Raw genomic sequence first — 26,094 nt, 5'->3', positions numbered from 1 at the left:
TTTGGTGTGATATCGAAAAGTTTGTTGGTATTGTCCAATCGTGAGATTTTTAAGATTCTGGATGTGTTTTATTTTTATTTTAGAATGTATTCATTGCAAAAATGTGTCCGCTAGCCTACAGATAAACGACTAGTTAACTTGATTCGGCGTTGGCAACACGGGATTGGATTTCAAACCACGCGCGATTTCGGAAGAGCGGCAGGCAGTTTCCAATGAGCTCAGTTTATATGATTTCACTGCAGTGGAAGGTGAGGTGGTGTAACGCGGTGGTAGGGTTGATTTTTCGATACGTTTTCATATATTAACATGAGAATATATTAACTATACAGAATTCCACACTGGACTCCTTAATGTGTCGGAATATACCGCGTCTACCCTACTTATAGCCATAGGACTCAAAAATGAACTTGAGACAGGGTCTAAAAAACTCTCTGCTTTGCCACTATGCCCCGGGGGGAGGGGGGGGGGGTTCCTTGTTACCCCGTTTTGAGGAAAGGGCCACCATTTTTTCTTGGAATGAGATACTAGTATGCTAATTCTGTCAATCATGTTTTTATGCCAACACCAGCATGCAACTTTAATGTAGGTAGCTAGTTAAGATTTTTCAGTAGGTGTAGGTAAATATTTTTTCTGCTACAGACCTTAGCAGAGGTACCTACTCTTCCAAAATCTCACTTTTCACACTTTTTTTCATGGATGTCTTAGAGGTAATAGCTAAATGTATGATTTCTCAACTTGCTTTATGCTGCATAGATAGTAAAAATGTTTAACTTTATGCCACTATTTTTAATTTTGCAATATTTTTATTAGTTTAGCTGCTACAACATTTCTAAAAAATGTTGGATGAGTGGGGGCCACCCTTCTCACTGCAGGGTGGGATAGGTAACAGCACCCTGCTGGGCCAAGATAAAAGCAGTGAGTTTTGGGTTGAGAGTCTAACATGTTGCGAGGAATCTGTGCAATCAAGAAACGGCGTCAGGCAACATTTGTCCTAATGAACACTGACTCCACCACTAACCGCTTCTGTGTGGCCGCGATAACCGCTTCTTGTGATTCCACTACTACTACTACTTTATCAGTAAATGGATAATAGTTTTATGTAATGATAAATGTTAAGCCGCAAATTAATATCAAAGACAAATAACATCCATGGAATCAAAATTAAGCAACTTTCAGGTTCGTTAAGAATGTAAACTCATGTTTTCTAGTTACACAATTCCAGAATCAATACAATTTTGCATATCTGACTAATAATCTGAGGCAGATCCAAACTTCATTCTCTCATCACGTCTATTGAGAACTAAATTGAGACGGGTCGCCTGCCGAAGGCCACCACTGCCCTGGATGTAATGGACCATCATGATTCCTGCCTTCCGGAACGAAGCCTTCAACACTTCAAGCCGTCCGTATCTAGGCCGTGGGTCGAACCAGCCCTCGGTCGAACGGTCACTTGTCGAAGGACGATATTGGTGGTGCACGGCAGGTGGTGGTCAAGGCCGGAAGAGGACAAAGCCGAGTGGTGCACGGCTGATTGGTGTTGGTCCGGAGAGATCCAAGGCGTTCGATTCAGGGCTTATTGGTGCACAAAATTGGTGGTGCACGGCTGCGCTCCCATTGAGACTAGGAGCGGCAATAACACATTTCTCTAATCTAATGCAAAATGATGACATATTGCAGTTAGCAGCTTTCGAATGTTTAGTTATTCAAATTCAGCTACTAACATATGCACCGATTCCCAGAAAATAGCAACGGATTGTTCGATGTGAGGTTAAGCAAGAATTTCCACCAGTCAAGCGCATCACGAACAATTACGTACGAGCCATTATACACCTACTTTTCACTTACTTATGGTATTCGGCTATGCAGACTCCAATATCATGTAGAAAACATTTTCAAACTTTGAAGCGGTGTTTTGAAGTTCGATGCCCGCCCCGGACGCCTTGCATGCTAACTGCATCGTTCATGAAACTCTTAAATAACTCATGTGAATCTTGATGACGGGTATTAGGGTCGATTTTGCTCTATTACCGCATACATTTAAATTTATTTTAGAGGGTGCGAGAACATATTTTTTATTTAATATTTATATTGGTTCCTGTAAAAATGTAAGTCGCTCAATGTAGTTCCAATGAAATGTAGTGGACAACGGTTTTTATTATCAAGGTTGGACGCCAGAAATAGTTTCCTATCATCCTAAGGAATCCTGCCTACATAATAACTTAACCCCACAACTGAGACACGCCGTCAGACACCGCGAGCTCAGCGGTGGGGGTGCTTAAGAGCAATCCCCCTAGCAGCGCGAAATCCCACAAGGGGGGATTGCTCGAAATCCCCTCAGACACACGTCAAAAGTCCCTCCTGAGGGAATACAGGTACATATTTGTGTTCAGTCTTGGAGGGTATCAATCATAAGTAAAATAGACTACATTTATTAAATGAGAATAGGAAAAATGGACCCTTGAATTGGAGCAAAAAAAAAAAAAAATTGAAGGGCAATACAATAATTAGAAGTAAATCATACATACAAGATTGCTGTGAGATACAGGGTTATAACAACAGGGGGCACAACCAAATGAATACAGATTGATGAAATAATACCTCTTATCTTAACGTTTAAGTCGGCAACATGACGTATCGGGGCCGAAATATCCGAGAATTGATAACTTCGGAGCGTAACAAGTGAACAAAGAATCAGAACAATTAGAAATTATCAGGATTAATTACGTGACGTACCTGTGAAGATAAGACGTGTCTAAATACCTGAATAATACTAGATAGGAAATAAGATCTAGGTAAATTAACTGGACGACTAAGCAGGATGCAACGACTGGTTGAATAGTAACACGGGCAACTGAAAGCATAAGCATTTTACTAAAACGACTTGCAAATAAATCAAAGAAGTAAAAGATGCTGTGTTTTGCCATTGAAAAAGCTGATGGTACGAGAAAGATGATGGTACGAGTCTTGATGGAACAATTCCTATTTACGGGCTTTGGCGCTGATTATTTTTATGAGTACCTTCGTCAATAACGAGCACTCACTGTACTAAATTGATTATTTAAAATTTGCATTACATTTACTCACAAGGAAAAATTAAACTATAAATCAAAAGTACGATTTGCATCCACGCACAGACAAAGAACGCAATATTAATTTTAATGAGAATATCGTAAGTAAAAAGCACGCATGTTCTTAATCCTCAAATACGGCCACAGAGAAAACTACGATACATCTGAGTACGGCTCTCAGAAAATCAATCAGATGAATTATTACTTATTAGTGACAGTTATGAGTATGCAATAAGTATTCATTAATCCTAATTGCATTGCTGGTACATTGCAGAAACATAGTGGAGTTCTCCCTAGACAATCACACCACCAAACGATCAAGGATCTTGGAAACACAAATGCTACAGGCACACAAAGCTTGAGGCAGCAAGGCTTAATGAGACATATTTTATGCATGAAAAAAAGATTACTTGCAATATTTTTCTCAAAAGATATCAGTGTTACATTTGAAAATTCTACTAAAACAGAAAATTTTTATTTTAACCGTTAATTTAATGCCGTTTTGGCAGCATCTGACCCCTGGTTAAAAACGAGAAAAAATACACAAATAATAGGAGAATTGTACGGGACCAAACGAAGCCAATAACGCTTCAATTGAAAATGAGATCACAGAGAACCAAAATCACTGAGGACATTTGAACAGATAAAATACTGAACTGTACTTGAGGAAGCAAACGTGATCGCGACCAGGTACAGCACCAGAACTGATCGAATAAAATAGGGATGATTTATTAAGTTCATCATGATTCTCACTGCCGTCATCCACCTCCTCAAAGCAGCGCATAAAATACCATAACCGCTTAAATTGTTCTTGATACATCAAAAAATTTTGAGGAAACTCGCTTGCGATTTAAATTTTCACCTCAGGCAAGACGGCAATCATTTTCCTACCCGCAGTATCATAAAAACAAAACTATGGGAATTTAAGAGTAGCATTTATACAAGGTCGAATCTATACAAGAAAAAGTGCTGTGCCACTTCTTAGTTAAGATGCCGCTGAGGCATGGATATCCGTACCTATATCTGTATTTTAAATTAAGGCAATTACGAGTTGAAAGAATCTGTTATTTAATACGTACTTCAACACATGCGCATAATTCAATTAAAGAATAATACATACATTGGGTGGCAGAACTCATTACAAGCGTCAAGTGACGGAATTAGACGCAGATCACCAAATGCGAGCCCAAAGTTTCATTGCATTAAATTATCAGAATGATAACATTCACACATAAATATTCCGAAGAGCTTGAAGCCGTCTGAATGGGTTGGTTATTCATTTTATAGGCCGAACCCTTATTATATTAGTAGGGAAGAATATCTGCTGAAAAGAAGGTAAGCTGCAGTTAAAACTTTAGATCAAAGAATTGTAATTTTCATCACTTTCTATTTTCACAATTATCCATGGTAGAGACAATGATACATTAGAAATTTTGCAAGATTAAATTTTTGAATAACGCATTTTCCCTAGGATACCAAACAACCCGATACATAATACTTGAAAGAATTTGAATACTGGTAACGTTGAGACTTAAAAAACTAAGTTCACAACTTCACTGTTTTATTCACGGTTGCATTGATTGCATACGCAGAGTTGATTTTGGTTGAGTAAAGCCAATCAGAGTTTCGTTTGCACTATTTCTTGGTGGACGACAGCAAGGTCTTCATGTCATTCAAAGCCTTCCGAATGTTACGAGCGAAGCCCTTGGAGTTCTGGAAAATTAAACATCTTGTAATTATTTTCGATAACAATGGAGTAATTTTTTAGCTAGAGAATAAATGAAAACGGGGTGGAATAAAGTACGACCACAAGGCAGTGAGTAGCACAGCGTTTGCGTCGACAGGACCACAAAAAAGTAGGATGACACCATATATAGACAACTCTTCACAACGCAACTAACATAAATAAATGCGAAATATGCTGAACAAGAAATCAGATTTTGGAACACTTCATCCGGCCATGAATGAATGTAACCAATATACTACGTAACTCGAAGACTTACAGTTACAGACGAGCTCTTCTTGCTGGAGACATGGAAGAAGATGTTGTTCTCGCCAGCGATGATGTACGACACGCCGTAGCCGTCGTCAGCGACGGGCCCAAAGCCACCGCCGGCGCTCACACACTCGGGGTGCTCCGTCAGGTCCAACTTGCCCGTCTGCCCGTGGGGCGTCTGGGATGTGCTCAGTCGCCACGGTTCAGAGAGAACTTCCTGAGGGGGATTTGATTAGGATAAGACGTGCGTGCTGCGTTGTGACGTAAGGAAAACGGTTCTCAAACAATGAACAATAAATACGTTTCTCAAGAAATAAACAGTTCTCAAACAATTAAAACTCGTCCTAAAAGAGTTCCTGAAAGAATGCGATCAATTAAAAAAAAAGATGATAAGAAAATTTCGGGCGTACCTGAACCCTAATTTGTACAATTTAATAACTTGCTAACAAATGAAGTATAATAGAATTCGTGTGATGAGTAGTTATGATTAAACAAAAATACTGCCACTTCAACTCTCAATTGGGTCAAAACCGGTGTAATTAGCACATACAGTACCTATCAAGCTTGCCATCCAAAAGATGGTTCAACATCAATTCCATAACCGAGGCTTCCATTCATCACCGTAAACTCTCCAACTTAACCTCGCTGCATACGAATAATTAGCCTGATACCTCATTACGAGTGAAGATAATTAGTAAAGTAAGGTGTCACTCACATTAAGGAAGGGCGAGTCAACTTCCAGATACTTGGAGATGACGTAGAGGCAGAAGAGATGTCTGTCGATGCCCTTGCCGCACATGGCGTCTTGGTAGCCCCGCTGGTGGCGCCTGCAAGCCTTGTCCAGCAACTCAATGCGAGTCGCATCCTAAGAAACAAAATTAATACTAAATTAAAGGACAAATAGATATTCATTTCTATTTATTCTCAACAATTATTCATTACTCAGCAAATCAATAAAATATTTATTAACTAAAATTAGTACATTCTCCTGGAAGAAAAAAAATTGATCTAGGAAGAGACAAGATTTTCTGTTGAGCTAAAAAACATCGGTTGATGGCTCCAAAACAAGAAAGCATATGAATAACAATAGTAAATGCTCAAGATTTACGAGATATTTTAAATAATCTACAGTTAATTATTCTAATTAAAGCGTTAAAGGTTAGAAAAAAAAGGAGGAAGCACAACCTAGTTTAATTGACACAAAATAAAGCACAGTTATTTCGACAACATCTTCCAGTAAATTAACTGGCAATTACTAGATAAATAATTAGAAGATAAGAAAGAATATATCACTGACTGTTTCTTTGGGGTTCTCCATTGCTTTGACCCATGCTGCGGACTCGATGGTGCATGGCCGTACAGTCTCCGTGCGACCTTCCTTGAAAAGCCTGGTCATGCTGGCTTCATAGGTCAAGTTGAACTTGCCAGCGTCGCGGTAGTATGCCAGCTGTAGCGCCATCTGAATGTAGGCGTCGGGACTGAGATGTTTCTTCTTCATGAAGCCTTTACCGTAATCGTCAAACATGATGAGATGCAAGTCGACATCGTTGAGCAACGCCTGGGCCACTTTATAAGAGGTCTCGATCACTGCCTGGCACTCCTTGCTCAAGCTCCAGCGCAGCTTCACGGGCGCCAACGGGTTCACTCGCGCCTCGCCCATGCAGTTTCCAGACTCGTCGTAGCTGCCATAACAATATTTACATGAGTTATGAACTTAAGGGATGACACGTGGATATTTCAAAACGATAATCCACCTAGTTATGGTCAAAACTTAATCAGTTATGTATGTTACATTAACGAAAAAAGTTTTTTATTCGCAGGAGTGTATAGGAAAACAACAAAGTGCTTTGTAGAGTCAACTTGAATATTTTACATATACCATTGATTTGTCTACTAAACATACCTCATATATACAACTCGCACATGATCATTTTCAAATAGAAATATAAACGAAAACAATTCCAACTCACCGCTCATTGCTAACAAAGCGTTTGTACACAGACCCAGGAAATTTCCTTTCAAGTATACAGCCTCAATATGTGGGATATTATAAAGTATTTGGTCTATTTGGTCACCCCAGGGTTTGATAAATACCCAAGTGACGAAGGAATCCTCTAACTTGCTATAATTACCGATTCATAAGTTACCAGAATTTTATGATCTCGGTAAACATTTTTTCAGCAAATAATGAGCCGCAAGCCTGCTAAATAATGGTTAGCAGTTAGGGTTAATCAAGATATACACGTGGTTACAATTCACCCAAGAACTATAACCTAGACTATCAATCTCATGAAATTATATTAGTTTACTAACTACTTCAATAGAATTAATTTTAGTTCAAGGACAGAGGAAAACACAAAAGCATGTCAGGGTTTACATTAATGTAGAACAGCTGCGGATAACGATGAGAACAAACAAGCCCATCATCCGCAGTGATCGTTCAAAATTTGTATCCCCAACTATTTTTCATAGACACAACAATGATATTAATTAAGGATCAACCATCAACTCATGGATGATAATCATTTTTTTTATAAATTTTAATATAGTATAAGACCACCAATGGTAAGAATCATAAAAAACAATCATTACATATCGTCCGATAAAATCAAATAGGCATTGTAGTAATAGGGGCTCAGGGAGCGTAGGTACCGTGAAAGGTATCTGACACTGTACCATGACCGTCAAAACTGCGGGCTTTATATTCACAGCGCGGAACATAAACTTACAAGTACCAAAGTTTTTTGAAGCAAAAGATGTTAGTCAGCACTGCCGTCTATTTAAGAAGCCATCTACTGCGTGTACACAGAACACCTAAGATTGTTCCAAGAACCGATAACAAAACGTGAAACGCTCATCAGAGCTAAGGTGTGTTAGTGGCAGTTCATAAACAGAAATAGAAAACAAGTCTCGAGTTTACCCCATCTCGAGCAGGTCTTTAACCATGATAAACTCCCACATGTGGCCGAGAATAGGAGCATCAGCCCTGAGAAAGAAAGATGTCTCAATGAAACACTACTAAAGGCGCTCAGGAGGGAGAGGAGCGGGGGTAAGGGAGGTTGAGGAGGGCGAGGTTGGAGGGAGACGAAGTTCTTCCAGGAATATGTTCGTTGCGACCAAAATTACGGGCGACGAGCACGGAAATAAGACAACGAGGAACAGATGATGAGAGGGAAATGTGAAAAACTATGGACCAAAGTAAGAAGCTTTCCCTCGGTGATAAATAACTTTTATAAGACACATTAAAATGAAGCCGAAGTTCAGGCCAGATACTGCGGTAGTGAAGTTTGATTTAAAAGTGCAATCGTGAGAAGAATTGAGATGAAGTGAAAGTAATCATCTAAGATAAAATTATTCCTTCAAATACAAGCTAAGAAACGAGAAGAAATATGCGGCCACGGCGAGTTATAAATGTGCTAACACATATAACGCATGTTCTTAGGTGAATTTCTGGGCTTTCAAGTTTGAGTAGCCAAGCAGAAAAAACTGGGTACAAAAATATAGTCGAGCGTCACATTGGAAAGAGATGGGCACGGCAAAGTAAAATTTAAAGTGTACAAATCCCAGTGAAAGCGGCAAGGAATGTGAAGTGAATAGTGTGTGAAACCAAGTGCAGAGCGTAACATCGAAAACTGTAGATCTTCAATGAAATGAACTTGCATCTCTAAAAATACTAAATGTGACGAGAACCACGACCACCAGAATATAGCGACCAGACCCACGTCGCCTTCGAGGACCCGACAAGGACTCTGGCCAGTCGCGGTCACGATACAAGAGATTACGAGTTCCTCACCAAGGCTTGAGGAGGTCCTGGACCATGATGAACTCCCACATGTGTGAAGCAATCGCAGCGTCAGCCCTGACACGCCAACGCGGGTACACGACAAGGTACTTGGCAGCGTGTCAAGGTGAAGGTTCAGGGGTGAGCGGTTCCAGGGTGGATGCAGTTAGAGGCAAATGTGGTTCGACATAAAAACGGCCCAATTGTATTACGGGCCAATGGTGGGCGGCTCGATGGCATGAGGGGGTTGATTGGAGGGGAAAGAGGGTACGGGGTTTGTTTGAGGGGAGGGTGGTTAGAGTGAGGGTTGTTTGAGGGGAGTGTGGTTGGAGAGGGGTTGTTTAAGGGGAGGGTGGTTTGAGTGGAAGTTGTTTGATGGTTCGATGACAGGCCAGGTCGAGGGTTTGAGCAGAGACGGAGAAACATATTGTAAATAACTCGTTTGGAGGAGGTGGGAATGGAGGAGACGGAGAGACACTGATAAGTCACACGTAGAAATTAAATAGAAAATTATACAATCCATATTTACATTGCAACAAATTATGAATGACTATCTGCGTATCAAAGTATGGAATTATTAAGAGCGAGATATACAAGTGAGAATACAATGAATGCAAGGAAATTCACTCATCAAGAAAGTTCATCAAAAAATGTGTCAAGTTTACCTTAATTTAATTCAGACAAATGGAGTGATATAAACAGATGAGCCAAATATTTGACACGATGTGAAATGATGTTTTAAATGGTGAAGGGAGCTATACGCTTGATTATCACAGGCAATAAGTACGATATTACGAACAAGGTTTCTAACGACCAACACAAGTTAATCGTTTATCATAACGAGGAATGGGGCAGGACAACTAATGACAGCTACTGCTGGAACGTAAACTATAGCAAAGCAAAAACCTATTGTTAAAAGTGAGACGACATTGTTTCTTGTAGTAGTTAAATGACTAGCAAAATTCTTGCAAAGCTAGAACATTTGATGAATGAACGATGGGTTTTAAAATGAATTAAAAAATTTCAAGTTGATTATAGGAAATTGACTGATATTAATTATGAAATAAGTAATTTACTCGAGATGTAAATGGTCATTATAGTTTAAGTTGAAGGTTTACGTACCAGCCATGCTCAGCATTGAAACCAATCTGAAAAATAGAAAACTAGTATTAAAAGAACATTAGAGAATACCATTTAACTTGAAAATATGAGAATGTAATACCAACAATGGTATTAAAACGACTATAGTGAACCGCGCTATAAATCCTAAGGAAATTAATGAATTCCAGCGATCGGAAATGAACTTGAAATGTCCACTTCAAATTTCATCAACTCATTCAAATTGTCAAAGATGATTACAATTTCTCTAGTTACTAAAACAAATTGCAGGAGTCCTGAAAAACAAATCCAGAAGTGAATTTATTTGAATAATTTTTCGAAACTTCCAAGTCGGCCATTGTCTTAATTTGCCGTAGGCCATGACTTTCAATAATTAGAACTATGCAAACAAATTAACACGTTGACTACGAAGTGGTACATATGCGTACCACGAAATGTATTTCTCCAGGACGTAGTGGTGCATAATTCAGGTTGCCTAAAATCGGCCAAATCCTAGAACAAAAAAGGCCAAAAAGGCCAATAACTCAAAATATACTAGTTTATTTGTAGGTTCCACTATGAAAATTCCATTTATTTTCTTTTTGCAGTATTTAAAATTCAATTAGGAAGTAGCCCTATCATAAATTTTAGCCGGCCAACGCAATTGAGAAAAACTAAATCACGGAATTTGTCCGAAAAAAATGACCGTCTGGCAACCCTGTTTCAAAACAGTACAAAAAATGAAATAATAGCACAAGATGAGCAATCGTAGTCAACGTGTTAAAAAAACTCCAAGCCGTAAAAAGCAGTATTGTGAGTTACCTTTTCATTAGCCATGACTTGGAATTAGAGGATAATGATAACAAATTTTTTAGACTTGCAAGCCGTAGTAACTGACCTTGCCGTTAGCCATGACGATGACGTTGAAGCTCTTGTCGTACCAGCGGTCGTGGCCCTTGCCGTGCAGCATAGTTCTTACGAAGCCGTCCAGATCGGTGCCCTTGTCAGCGTTGTAGTCCTGTGACTCGGTCTCCAGGCTCAGCACAAACGCAGCACGATCTTGTACATGGAGAAAAATCGGGATTAGAACTGGAATAGCATCAATGAACTGAAATACTATATCTTAGCAGCGAGCAACGCATTGGAGCAGATAATCGAACTTTACCTATTAGGAAATTTGGGCCAGCTTAGTTTCCACGTCGACTAAACACCATTCACCATGGAAATCGAATATTTTGAAGTTCTCTATAAGACTTTGTGATTAACGAAAAATTCTTACAGTACCCTATACTACAATTGTCCAATTTACAAGGAAGATTCCAGAGGCGGATTTGCAATAAAGGGCCTTAGAGGATCAGGATGCAATGTTGGCTAAATTCATTCATATACTTTGCAGCTTACCCAGGGCCTGTACTCCCATACAACTATGTACTACACACTGTAACGTATATATACAGTAATAGGCCCAGCTGACCTCTCCTGTAAATCAGATTTTTAAAATTATTACAAACTATTATTAAATTCACCAATGGCCTGTAGCGAGGCTCGGTTCACGCCAGTCGTGAAGAACTTCTCCCTGGCCATGGCCCAGGGCCTGCGTTCTCCCGCCGTGAGCGCCCCCATCAGCTCCTCGCCCTCGTCAGGCTTCACGTCGTCGTCCAAGATGCGCTGGAACTGACTGTTCACCAAGAACCATTCTATTAATTTTACTATTATTATTGCAACGAACGTATTACGTACATAATAAAAAATATTTTTCAGAATAAAGTTAATGATAAAGACAGATGAGATATTAAACGATGGACTTGGCATCCTCAGTGTGGATAAAAATGTGTTGATATGACCCATTCAGATATTCAATTATCCGAGATAGAATGAAATTGCTTGAAAATTTGATGAAAAATAGTTTGACTATCAACACGATAAGACAAAGCAACCCTATGAAGATATTGGCAGAGTAATGTGTTAAGTAATGCTGAGCATGCAAACAAATGTACCGGTAAGCATCAAGGTTCAAAGCTGCAATGAAGCGTTCTGGGCATTGATATTTCGAGCAAAGAACAAATATTTCCTAAGTAGAAAGAAGAGCTACATAATATATATAAATTATACAGATGGTGGACGGACATTTGCAGCTCGGGAGGAGTGAGAAGTTGCCCCTTGTAATAGCACGGCACCTTGAAGTAGCGCCCGTTGTGTATCACCACGATGTGCATGGAATCTCCGAAGTGTACTAGTCTGCGCGAAAACAGTTTCATCAGTTAGTTTATCATAAGTTTTGGTCCTTTGTCAGCACATTTTTCGATGCTAGAGTCTTTAAACATATGCTATCATCACAAATATCGATTATAAGTAAACGTTATTTCGTTGCACAATTCCTGTAGACAAATGTAAGTCAATTTATTTACCTGTCAGTGTCAATGCCAGGCACGCGGGTGGTGTTGAAGGTGCGCTCGTACTGGGCAGAGCACAAGGGCACCGTGCCACTGACCATGATCTGCGGGCAGCAATGATCGCTTTGCCTATAATATCAAGTCTTCTAATTGAAGAAATTTCACTCTTAATGCGATATTATTAGGAATCAATGTAAAACAATCGTAAAGTAATAAAATTCTATCAGCTTCAGCTGGTGTATATACTGGTGAAACCGACAGGACATCTGCAGTAATACAAGTAGCATGGATCGGAAAAGCAAGCACATAACGATCCAACCGTTACCCAACAGATAGAACAAAACAGCAGTTCACTAACAGGCTTTAGCTGTTGTCGGTCAATGAGACGGCGGAAAAGGAAGGCTGAGTACGTGACATTGGCGGCCCTGGCTGCCTGCACGAAGGTGGGATGCACGACGATGGCGTCGGTGCCATAGAAGTTAGAGTTGATCATGATGGGGGCACGGCCACGCAGGTACACGTACTCCTCCCACCAGTCACTCACGTAGTTGGTGGCCCACCAGCTCTTGAGGATCAGGTACTTCTGCAGCTTGCGGCCGATACCGCCCTGGAACTCCTTGGCGTGGCGCTCCATGCGCGCGTACTCTTCATCGTTCAGCAAAGGACGCACGCTGCGCAAATACTGCAAAATGCAAGGCAACATTACTATACATTGTGATGTAATTCATTTTTCCAAACTTCCTTTAATAATTGTCATATCGATTAAAATGCATACATATTAATAGTAAATATATTCAGAGACAAAGTTGCAGGTGGTTCGTTGACATGACAAATTCATCGATATATGCGATACTTATCGACATGCATGTCCACACTTTCACACATCTCCTACTAGACTAGACTTGGGCACTCACAGACACTGCATTCAGCCAACAGATACGACATATCAATCATAAGGTATTAAATAAGATGTGCGCCCCAGTGAGAGAAACTATTAACCATAACAAATAAGACGGGCGACCCAGTAAGAGAATCAACAGTTAAGTACGAGCAATAATAAGACGGTACCCGAGTCATGGTGTCCTCAACGGAGGGCACGGGCAGGGAGGGCAAGGAGCCCTGGAAGGAGTAGAGCATGGGAGAGGAGAACTGCGACAGCAACTTCACTGTCATCAGCCACACCTTCGACGTTAGGGACATCTTCGCACCTCGACCACGCTCTTCGTACATCCATCCTGTCTCAAATAAAGTAGGTAGTTGATATTGACTCATTCATTTCATCATTAATGACGCTGGTAGACAGAGAAATTTCACTAGAACAATCAATTAATTTTACATACTGAATCCAAAACTGTATTAGGTTAGAAGTGTCGGTGCTGAGCTTTTTGAACCTGTAGCCGATTCATGTAGGTACTTTTTGTGACTTCTGAGGAGAGAAGTACATGTGCGGGTTCAGAGGAGATAAAAAAATATAACTCAGTACTCACAGCAGTGAGTGACAGAGAGCGTATTTTCTCGTCGACGAAAACTTGAGGTCACGGACAGACGGACGGACAGACAGACATGGCGAGCACAATAGTGCATTTTTTACATAAATGAGAAAATGCGCTAAAAACCCCGCCCTTTTGACTGGATCTTTTCAAAACTGACGTTTGTTTGCGATAACTACTTGACTTATTACCAGGGCCTATACTTTCAAAAAAAGTCAAGAGATCGTAAGTTCATCAGCCAATCCTTGATGGCCTTTCAAGCAAAATCCACCAATAATATACAAGAAAATAGAGCGTAAGTACTTACGTTCACTTTGCGATTTTTGAAAGTATTGGCCAGGTTCGTAACGTGATAGGAATTTCAAGAATGAACATATACCCATATACCCTGCATAGCATTGTCTAGAGCTCTAGTCTATTGTAACTTCCCACTTGCAGCATTTTTATCTAGACATGAGTTTCACTTTTAAATTTGCGCGTCTGGCATTAAAGGATCTTAAATTAAATACCTACTTGGAATTTTTCGTCTACGAATCAATTTAAAACAATCATAGGGAATAATTATAGTAGCCTGGGGAAGAACCAGCCAGACGACTTAGGAATCTCAGCAATGGGTGATTGCAGGACATCCATTGTAACCATGAGTGAGGTTCTTAAGTGTTCTGCTCTTACTGCTAACTGTGCGGTGCACACTGCACCGCACATAACTGTGCGGTGCAGTTATATTGCACCAATAATGTAATACAGTAATATTTCTTGCCCACTTACATTTTATTCAAGAACTTTTTACGCCATAAACAGTTATGCGACAAATAAAAAAATCTAAATGAAAAGTTTAAACAAATTACTCGCATTCCAGAGACCCTTCTACATTCAAAGCCCCTTCTTCAAGCCCCTTCTTTTACATTTTTTTAAATAGGATTGGTTAACATAAATTGCATATAGAACTGGATACACCCTAGACAGTATAATTTATCGTAAATCAATTTTTCAAATAATTTCATTTCGATCGTTAAAGCCACGTAATTCTATTTCAATCCAAAATGGCCCTTCACACATCTCTGATTTCATGCGTTCAGAATTGACTTGAAACATTTATTGTATATTGTTTGAAGAAGAAGCAGTACCTTTGTACTGGAAGAGACCTTTGAGGCTGTACTTGAGGGCGTAGCAAACATTTATTGTATATTGTTAGAAGAAGAAGGAGTACCTTTGTACTGGTAGAGACCTTTGAGGCTGTACCTGAGGGCGTAGCAAACATTTATTGTATATTGTTTGAAGAAGAAGCTGTACCTTTGTACTGGTAGAGACCTTTGAGGCTGTACTTGAGGGCGTAGCAAACCCCGAGCCACACGGCCACGCCTGACAGGCTGGCGCACACGATGCTCTGAGACGGCTCGTCTCTGTTCAGGTAATAACGTTCACTTCAATTTAATTTTAATTACTTAATTAATTTCATTTCACACACTGCCAAACACAATGAAATATTGTTAATAAAGCCGTAATAATAATAATAGCATTAAACATAAAACGAACTTAATCTGTCTTCTAAATGAATTCTAAACGACGCTGCAGGATTAATAGAGCACATTTATGTCAATTATTGAATCAACCAACTAAGTATCTAGAGTGAATATATATGTAGATTATAGATACACAGTTACGTTCAACTTCTGCTATAGAGAACATTTCTAAAGCGCAACAAATCTATAAAAACAAATCAATAAAATCGAAGTAATCGCAATAAAACTCCCATTCATTATAAAGAAACATTGGTAAAATAAAGGGGATTGATATTATAAAAACAGATCAAGATCGATTGGTACAATTTCATTAAATAAAACGGAGCTGATACAATGAAGCCAATGAAGAAAGGTAGACATGAAGACTATGGGGGAGCACTAACAGTTTGATGTATTTCCTGAGGACATCGATGAGGCCGAAGGACGGATCAATGTTGTGGTTGTAGGCCTGCCTGGTGAGGTATAGGCCGTTGTACGTGCCTACGCTCAGCACCATCGCCGACAGCGACCCTGGGTATACGCCGCATCTGATGTTGTTCTGCAACGAAGATATATTATCTATAGTGTCCGCACCATAACAACTAGTGTCTGCACCATCACAACCACTAGTGTCCGCACCATAACCACTAGTGTCTGCACCATCACAACCACTAGTGTCCGCACCATCACAACCACTAGTGTCTGCACCATCACAACCACTAGTGTCTGCGCCATCACAACCACTAGTGTCCACACCATCACAACTACTAGTCTCTGCACCATCACAACCGCAACTAGTGTCCGCACCATCACAATCACGACTAGCACAACTATAGTCTCCTATGAATATTATGGATTAAGAAATGCAGATTAAGAATTTAAAAGCAAAGAAAACAGCCAAAAAAACTCATCATTTCTCAAGAACGAAAACGTTTCGGAGTCTAGCTCCATCATCAGCTCAAAAGTTCAATAGTACCTATAAGACAAGCAGAATCAATTAGAAAACAAAAATTCACATAGAAGATAAAAAAATATAACTCAGTACTCACTGCAGTGAGTGACAGAAAGCGCATTTTCTCGTCGACGAAAACTTGAGGTCACGGACGGACAGACAGACAGACGGACATGGCGAGCACAATAGTGCATTTTTTCCATAAATGAGAAAATGCGCTAAAAACAGAGGCGGAGTAAATACTCACGGCAAACCTGGTGAAGTTACGACGCCAAGATCGCACGCCGGAGTGGAAGATGATGTGCAGCAGCTCGCGGTCATAGTCCACTTGTACGCCCTCGTGGGTCACGGAGAACGAGAAGGCCACGGCCGAGTGCGCTTCTGCCATGCTCAAGACGTAGGCTCAGCACTGGTCTTCACTAGAGGGCTGATCTTTTTTCTATCTGATATATCTTTTTTTAAAATGGCAATGAACTTTGTTGGAGTAAAATACTTTGAAATTAAATTTTGTTCGAGAATTAGATTAAGGGAAGTAAAAGTCAGAGCAGGAACTATGTTTTTAGCCTATTTATTTTAAATTAAAATGAAAATAAATTCCCTGCCCCAAAGCGCGAAAGCTCCTACGGGGGAGGCGTTTAATGCGTACCTATGCCTGGAAAAAATGTCAAAGTTTAATAAGAAAAGTTATTCACGGATCATTGAGTCTAATTAATGGTATTTATAATTTTAGTATGTTAATACAATTAGGTCACAACTACATAACGACTAATCTAACCTCATTCCAATTACCTTAAAATGAAGATAAATAGCTACAGAAAACACTGCGATAAATCGCTTGTGAACCGTTTCCTCTTTTAAAAAAAATCGGTGAACTCTTAGCATATATCTTTTAATGATTGGACTAGGACCACTTTGGAATTTCAGAAAATAATTTCTTTACGATAGCTCATAAGGAAATACAGATTACATAAACTAATCAAAAAGAGAGAAGAAAGAAACGAACCCAAACTCCTGTGATGACGCAGGTAAAGATCAAAGTCCACTCGTAAGAAAGCTTGCACCAGCCTCCACGACACGCCTTCTGAATAGACCAGTCACAACTCACATTCTTGGCAGACTTCCAATGTTCTCAAGCAAGACTATTTGCGGCGTGTCAAAGTAGACTCGACGCCACGAGAGTCGCGACACGACCAGAAGACGCTTTATAATTACTTTTAATTTTTTTCTGGTCGGAGGGACTGATAGTGCTAATTCAGATTTGGGCAGCGTGTCACGAAACCTCAGGAAACGCACTTATTCTAACTACGAAGCCAAGTGGTTTTTTGGTTTTATGGAAATCTTCTACGGTTTTTAATGAGGCATTTGCTTAATCGGCAGGGTAAACGTCGAAATCTGATGATAGTACAGTAATTTGGTTATGGGTAAACACTTGATTACTTTACTGGCGAGCATTTTTCTCTGTTTAATCAAGATTTTGACAAAATAAAATCATATAAGAGACATAGTACCAAACCGTCAGGTCATTTCATTGAGCTAATCATTGCCGCGATTGTGTTGAATGCATGAACTGTGCACTGAATGCATGTTAAACTGTGCAGCACCTGCATTGACAATGATCAGAGCCTGTGATCTCGCATCTGAGGTCTCACTCACACGCTCTCTCATCAGCAGCAGGCGCGAGATGTGATATCGGCAACGAATAAGACCAGCTGTCGACTTGCAGGCTAATACTTTTTTCTATTACAATTTTGGAAATGCGTGCCTGACGGCTCACAATCATCCACCTTTGGATAATTGCAAATATAAACAACTCGAGCGCAATACACCGCACATCAGGGCCAAACAGCTTTTCTCCATCCCACTAAAGAGAAACAATGGAAAGAGGGATAAAACATATCAGACACCGGGACGCAACTTCGGCTAAAGTGGGCCAAAGTGGATCTTGCCACTTGACAAGAAAACGCAGGGTACGAAGTCCACAATTGAAACCGGTATCGCCTCGCTCACTCTCACCCTCCCGCCCCTGCTCTCATCTCCTGCTTCTGCCATTCGCCCCCCCCCCCCCCGCGTTTCTCTCGGGAGGCGCAATTGACGAACCATCACCTAGTTTAGAGGCCACATGTTTACCAGCACTTCAGCTGCTAATCAGCTGTCTAGCACTAAATGTCAAGTCCATTATTACCAATGAGGTGTGAGGTTTCAAAATGAGAGTTTCTCGCATGAAAAATCTTTCATCGCACATTGGGGGCGGAAGGTCTCAAATGGCCCGGCCGCTGAAGCTGGCTCGAAAGAAGCAGCGTTAGCATCTCAAAGAAACGAAGTGACAAGGAGGGACAGGTGAAAAGCAACAGAAACGAAGACACTCGGACAAGAAGTCGCTTACGCTGGACGTCGGTCGCCCGCACGAGAGAGACAATTAAGGAAGAGAATTGTTATAGGAATCCTGCCTATACAACTGTGACATAGAGTCAGGCACCGCGAGCTCTGTGGTGGGGCGCTCAGGAACAATAAAACTGAAGTTGCAGTGCAGACTCGATAATGTACCATACATTGAAGCATGGAAATCTACATCCCAGACACTCTCACTTCACTGGACAAGGTCAGAGGCTCCTGGCAAGGTTATGCCGAGAACACGGCTCAATTCTGAGCTAGCAACATCGCGTCGCACCTAACATGTCAGGATCAAGAGACAAGAGAGCATGACTTAATTAATGATCTTTTAGTTATAAGGTAGCTTTCAGTCATTACGTAGGTTAGGTTATTAGTCAATCTTTCATAGATTTACCCTCCAGACACAAGTTACTTACATTGGTTAAAAATTCAATACCGTAATACATAAAGTAATTGGAGCTGAATAATTGTAAAACGAATAATATTATAAATGAACTTCATTTCATGAACGAGCATTTCATCGTATAATTTAATAAATGTCAACTGATTGATATAGTAAGTATGTACCAATGTGTTTAATGAGTATGTCAAGAAACATTTTGTGATCATCTGGTACTATTAAATTAGTCATCCAGTATAAAGTTAAAAATCATGACTAAGTACAACACAAATCTGTCTAGCACAACTGAAAATCTAGAAAACAAATGAAAAGTTACATGGCATACGACAGAGCATAGACGCTTCTCTCAAAAGAAAACGCTGCGGCTTCAGTGAAGAAAACACCAGAAAAACGCTGTCACTGCGGAAACTACGTCTACGAATACATTACCGGTTGCCAATGCTATCCGCATCCTTAGGCCTATTAGGAGACAAAGGCTTAACGGAAGCAACACAGGCTAGCGTTTGACAGAGCCGACTCAAGCACGACCACTAACTACACTCGGCTCGGCAATCGAACGAACGGGCAACCGAGACAGCGTCGTTTAAAGAGTTCTTTCCCATGCAATAGTTCGACGCATTACACTCACACGCACTTGAATGAACCACGACACTAAAATCGTACTCGAGCTAACTGGCGTACCACAAAAATTCCAGCATTTAAAATGATAAAGCTAAAATATGTCAAACATAACAAAGAATCAAAACCCCTTTTGGTCATGATAATAATAATGAGACTTATTAGAAGGAAGCTGCACACTTCAACGCCGACACGTCTATTCTATTCTAAAAAGCAGCCCACGGTATCGGACAGCTCTCAACGCGTCGCGCGGGGAGGGCAAGCTTGACTAGATCTCTCCTCCCCGACCTCCACACGCCGACTGATTGCCTGACTAGCTAACTTCTGCCAACTACCATGCACTGCCATACATTATTCTGCAGCCATGCTGAAGCACCCATTAAATGCAAGGGATCAGAGTCCAAAGTCCATAACCAGCCGGCAAGATATCGTGCATTGCAATAACGAACACGAGACTAACGTCTTTGCGAGCATTAAGTGAGCAACACTTCTTAGCTAATGTCATCGAGATACGAGATCAGCAATGCATGCAAACTGCGAACTAAACTTTAATTTTGAGAAACGTCATAAGCTTCCTGAAATTGTCCTAGGCTTCAAAACGAGACCCAAAAATCGTGAAAGTAAAAAAATTTAACTCAGTACTCATAGCAGTGAGTGACAGAGCGCGCATTTTCTCGTCGACGAAAACTTGAGGTCACGGACGGACGGACAGACAGACAGACAGACGGACATGGCGAGCACAATAGTGCATTTTTTTCATAAATGAGAAAATGCGCTAAAAAGCTTAATTCTGGGCACGAATACGCTCTGAAGGTAAAATTAATTCAAAGAAATTCTCGGTTACATTGGACTGACAAGCATTAGGATACACCTACTTGTCTGACGAGATACTCAGTCCCCAACAATTGGCAAACGAAAGAATAAGACCGACAGAAACAAGTTTGAAAAATAATATAAAATAGAAGGATAAATTAAATTTACTTGTCAAAAGACGCGTATGGAGAGTCTCAAAACTTAAAGTGATAGGGGATAAAACGTCGGGCATTTTCGTGCAAGTTAATACCTAAAAATTTCAAGGTAACACGAAGAACCATAAGCTCAAATTGTTAAGCTGGCTTCAACACAAATCTGTTCAAATTACTGCTATAACACACAAGTGGGTGAGTCAGCCTTCGACCAAGTCATTTTAAATAACGAATATGTTAGTGTGTGTAGCGCACTGGTGAGCACCAGAGCACTTCATGCCTAGTGAAAGTTGAGGGGAACAGCACACTGAATACTAAGCGAGGGACAGGGCTGCGTTCGTGTGTGAGCTACCAAACGAAACACCTCATGTCCAAGAGAACTCGCGTGAGAGCAAAATGCGAGAACGATGCAAAAAACTTGGTCAACTAAAAAAATAGCAAAATCACTCAAAAATTTGAGTAAAGATGTCATAGATGGATCTAGACTGTAATACTCTTATCAATGTTTAATAGACAAGACAGTCTCTTTATAAATAGACTATTTCTGTACGTCACCCTCACCCAGTCTGTCACCCCTGAGGCCTCTACTTAGATAACAATCTCTTATGGGCTGGTTGCTGTAATTTCTGCCAGTATGAAGGTGATTTCTGGGGAATGGTGATGATTTATACTTTTTTTTTTGTAGTCACGCAAGGCAAAATCACAAAAACCCTACGAGATAATGAACATACAAAATTTGCTAAAAATTTCATCAGTCCCAAAATAAGACCAGTTGAAATCTTTAGTTAATATTCATTTCAATCTTTCCCAGTAAATAGATTGCATAAGCTGTCTGCTACGTACCAAATATTTCCTTGGGATCTCATCTTAGATCATTTTCATGAGGCATGGGTCTTGTACAAAGATGGATGGGTGGTGACAATGCAGGGTACAGCTGGAATTGGGTGTGATGAAAATGAATGGAAAAAAGAAATAATTAAGAGGGTAAACAGATATGGAATAAGAGTGGAAACATGGAATGGATGGAAATGATACCCTCAAACCGTATCAAATGAAAATGATGCCTAGAATAAATGTATGTAAGATGGAAGTAGATGAGGGACTTGTTTTTAGCGCATTTTCTCATTTATGGAATAAATGCACTATTGTGCTCACCATGTCCATCTGTCTGTCTGTCCGTCCATCTGTCCATGACCTCAAGCTTTTGTCAACGAGAAAATGTGCTCTATGTCACTCACTGCAGTGAGTACCGAGTTATATTTTTTTAGCATGAGGGCAGAGGTACTGGGCATGAATGAAAGTACATACATACAGGTGGAATGAGGGAAGGGGGGACAAATGTTCACTGTGTGATGGGGATGAGAGGGAAACCATGGAGTTCTTAATGGTCAAATGTAGGGCATATGAGATAGAATGACATTCTTTGAAGGTAATAATGAATGAAGGGGGTGAGAGTAAAAGACTAGGGTTTGAGAGAACAAGTGAGGAGCAGATTACAAGGATTATGGATTTGTCTGAGGGAAAAAGTGTGGCTGTGATTGAGATGAGTAAAGAGATGTTTAGAGTCTTTGGAGGCTGAGAGAGAGAGAGAAGAAGGACGTTAAAAGTGGATTCTTGTAGGTTGGAATTCTAGGAATGATGGATCATATATTTAGGATGAATCCAGCTTGTTAACTTGATCAGTAAAAAAAGGTTAGCTAAATATGAAAGGAAAATCTAGTTTCTGATTCTTAAATCTTATTCATATATTACCTCTATTTTTGTCTTTTTGAAATGGATGGCTAAAAAGGGCAGTTATTACCTTCAAGAATGGCCAAGGTGGTGTTTACCCTTTGGGACTTTTGGGTAAACAATTATTGATAAGTCTATTCATTAGCTTTGTAAAGTTTGTATGGAGCAAGGTAACGGGCTAAATATAGACAATTTACCTGGCTTCAAAATACAACACTTCAGGAATGCAGAACTCCTAAACATTGAAGAGTCACATAACAGATAGATAGCTGATAGCATCAATAGATCTACTAGTTTTATGTCCTATAAAACTACCAGACTCTACCCTCTAATCACACCAACTAGTAGTGACGGAGTGACTGACTGCACTGTTCCCATTAGATGCAGACCAATAAACCAATACTGAACAAAAACTGAACAACCAAACAAACCTCAAACAAGACTTATGTTATGAGAAAAGCAAACACTGTTTGCAATAAACATGTACAAAATTCAAACATTTTATTTCCATTCACTGCATTTAATTATTTTACTATATATAGTTTTATAATTGAAATTGTTTTGTTTCTAGTTACAGTATAAATTCACATATTTAAAAATTGAAATTAAATATTTTAATTAGAATACTCATATTAGAGTGAAAAATCTTTCTAAATGCCTAAAGGGTCAATACAATCTCAACCAACCATTCTTATATGAGGTAGGTAACACATGTAAATTGTATAATTTAACTAATTACTAATATATAACAAATTGTTAGTTAAAAACTACTTATAGCCTCATAAGAATTAGCTAAGCTGCTAGCTATGTCCTATGTATTGCAACACTTGAAGCCTCTGTACCAAAAACATACAATTAATTGAAATGTAATACACACTAGTAAAGGCAACAGGTTTATATTCCAATTTGTCAAAGTACATTTATACTAAACCATGAATACCTGAAAAAAAATCAAAGACTGCCAATCAATATATTTAAATAAATCCAAATAATTGAAAAAAATAAAAAAATTTTTGATTTTTTCATAACAATTAGTTTGATTTAATCATTGCCAACCACCCAACCCTGCTTAAAAGTTAAGGGGACCGGCTACCCTCCGGAAAAACTTCTACAATTATTATCCGATTATCATGAAACTTCACATACATACGTAAAAGGTAAAAAGAAAAACATTTTGCTCCTATGTATTTTTCAAAAAAATTGATAGAAAACGTGAAATTCATAGAAAATCCGCTGTAATTTTCTTAGGTCTATTTAGTTAAGGAACTCCACCCCCCGCCCCCAATTAAAGCCTGGCCGTCTGCGTCAATATTGCCATACATGGATCGCAGTAGTATCGTTGGAAAGCTCAGAATGTCAGCTTTAAGATGAGACTAAGCATGTAACTGCAGCACAACTCAAGTAGAAACTATATTCAAAGATTTCAGCAGCTAATTACTTTATATCTAATTACTTAGTTAAAGAACTCTCTCACCCGCTTCCCTTTAAAGAGACGTCATGAACGTAAATATTAACGTACAGCAATGGCAGTGGTACCATTGGAAAGAGCAGAATTCCAGCTTTCAGATGAGCACAAAAACCGAAAAACGCCAAAATTGAAAATTTTAGGGTAGCCGGTCCCCTTAAGCTTTCCTGTCATATCTGGAGCCGCAACATTCCCGCTAGATAAATTACCTCCTTTGTAATTGTTAACAAAAGTACAAGATTGGGCTGCGAGATTCCAAATGTATTGAAAATTTTTTGCTTTGCAGCCATAAGATTTCATTCATAACTCATAAGTAGGAAATTTCCAATCCTGAATGGGCTGAACTTGATTGGTAATGATTGCAGCCTAGCCTAGTAATGCAACTGGTATAGGCTATAGGCTATCTACCATTCTACCTACTTTCTGAGCTCTGACAACTGACAAGTGACAAGAAAAACTCTCATTTAACAGTTAATAAATAATAAAAAAAGTGCATGATCAAGCTAAATGATCTCAAATTTATAGTAATATGTCACTTTGCGGTTGGCACTCTGGACTTTAGAGCCATAAGATTCCAAATTTCCAATCATAAAAAAGAATTTTCCAACCTTGGACTACCTAGGTAGTGAAATCTGAAATAGTCTGAGCATTATTTATAGTTCTTTAGCTGTTTAGCATTTACTGATTTAGCACAGAGTAGCCATTTTATTTTTTAAACAGTACTACAGTAGTGAGTAGTCAAACGGCAAGGCCAAACCCAAATAGCCTACCTACGTACGATGTACTCATGTACCTACCTACCTAGGATTAGGAAATCGAAAATGCATGTTCTTTCTGAAAAAAATAATTTTCATTGCACGGATAACTAACTATTCTGGTCAAAATGTCTGACCATAGCTCAAAACATAAGTCCTATTAAACTTTAGTTCCAGTCATTGAAATTTGGAATGGGGTTAAATTATTCCTCTTTCATTTGTTTGATGCAAAAGCTGAAGACAGTCTTCCGCTTATTATTGAGAATAGCACAGAAAATTCATAGAATTGGAAATATTTAATTTAGTATAGTATTTATTGTATTTTCAGTAGATTGTCCCCTAAAAAATAAATGTGTACTCATTGTGTAATGTGTAGAAATAGTAGAATAGTCTGTTTCTGTCTCTGAGCCGGTGCCGGAGCGTAGTCTACAGAGTACAGTGACTACAGTCTACACTACAATTCAACCCTACGTCTCTAGTCACTCCCTACTTTTGCATAGGCTCAGTAAAAACTTACATTGAAGCCTCTGTTTTCATACAAAGCTGTGTGATATATTAAAAATTATCAATAATTGTCTATTCAATTACTTGCTCACCCGAGTGGCTCGGAGTCATTCATTGACCGAGGTCAGCCGAACAACTCTCACCGAGACCAGAGGCCGTTTACCTCTCTTCCGGATTGATGACACTGAACTGATACTAACAAACTAGTCATGTAGTGATAGCGATACACAGATACTAGCCATTACTAGGCAAGGAATTGGTAAGTGGGCACCTCGTATAGTGTTGTTTGTAGTTAACAGTAGTTTTGTGATAACATTAGGGAAGGTTGAAACAAGGTGCAGCACACTCCGTTATTTTTAGGCCTAACCCATCACGATAATATAGAAACCGTCAAATACTAATGTCAGCTAGCCCCTATGTAACACAATCGGACACAAATTGCCGCTTTATCACCGAAATAATTCCTATGAGTCATGACACATGACTGGGCATTCGCATAATTTCCAAACTTGATTTGTGTAATTAAGTGTGAGCAAATTTTCGATCCAGAGAAATTGATACAAAACTTATTTGTGTTAATTTTAATACTATCATACATGATACAGCTCGCAAAGACAATCAAGCTACGGTGTTGCCAGCAATTAAATAAAGATACATAATATTTGTTTGAAGTTCCAAATCGAAAAATGATTTTTCCATTTCAATACGCCCGCAACATACATATACTGGACCGATAGATAAAACGCAATTTCTAAAGAATTGCTTTGAGTGTAAAACTTCCTGCAAATAATGTGAAACTTACTTGCCTACCAAGAACTTGTACAAAACCTACGCCGAAATCTAGTATCTAAGTCTGTTAAAATAATCACGTACGATAAAAAAACAAGCCACCACCGTAATGCTGAACTGATGATTAATCGCCTCCATTTATTGTTATTGGCACCTTCAGCTTCGCGTTTCAGGAAGAATTAGCATTAACAAGGTA

The 26,094-nt window shown here is 39.4% G+C and overlaps 1 protein-coding gene across 4 annotated transcripts; it reads right to left on the bottom strand.

The window, feature by feature from the left end:
• Positions 1 to 2,413: 2,413 nt before the first annotated feature.
• Positions 2,414 to 16,937, bottom strand: LOC108665178 (carnitine O-palmitoyltransferase 1, liver isoform). Of its 4 annotated transcripts, XM_018151908.2 has the most exons (16): positions 16,528 to 16,937; positions 15,733 to 15,887; positions 15,152 to 15,229; positions 15,037 to 15,068; positions 13,405 to 13,571; positions 12,695 to 13,018; positions 12,352 to 12,440; positions 12,071 to 12,181; positions 11,470 to 11,621; positions 10,842 to 11,002; positions 9,968 to 9,993; positions 8,858 to 8,923; positions 6,362 to 6,746; positions 5,780 to 5,929; positions 5,072 to 5,281; positions 2,414 to 4,781 (listed from the first exon to the last, which is right to left on the bottom strand). In XM_018151908.2, the coding sequence occupies exons 1-16, from the start codon at positions 16,666 to 16,668 to the stop codon at positions 4,704 to 4,706; spliced, it is 2,325 nt and encodes a 774-aa protein (XP_018007397.1). In that variant the 5' UTR covers positions 16,669 to 16,937; the 3' UTR covers positions 2,414 to 4,703. The 4 variants fall into 4 exon arrangements, with proteins under 4 accessions (XP_018007397.1, XP_018007396.1, XP_018007398.1 ...); XM_018151907.2 differs by lacking the exon at positions 15,037 to 15,068 and having other exon boundaries at positions 15,120 to 15,229; XM_018151909.2 differs by lacking the exons at positions 8,858 to 8,923; positions 15,037 to 15,068 and adding an exon at positions 7,985 to 8,050 and having other exon boundaries at positions 15,120 to 15,229.
• Positions 16,938 to 26,094: the final 9,157 nt, after the last annotated feature.

This window comes from Hyalella azteca, unplaced genomic scaffold (assembly GCF_000764305.2).
Source record: "Hyalella azteca isolate HAZT.00-mixed unplaced genomic scaffold, Hazt_2.0.2 contig9044, whole genome shotgun sequence".
In the NCBI taxonomy this organism is placed as follows: domain Eukaryota; kingdom Metazoa; phylum Arthropoda; class Malacostraca; order Amphipoda; family Hyalellidae; genus Hyalella; species Hyalella azteca.
Note: the sequence above shows the minus strand (reverse complement) of the source record. Positions and strands in the feature narration are given on the sequence as shown.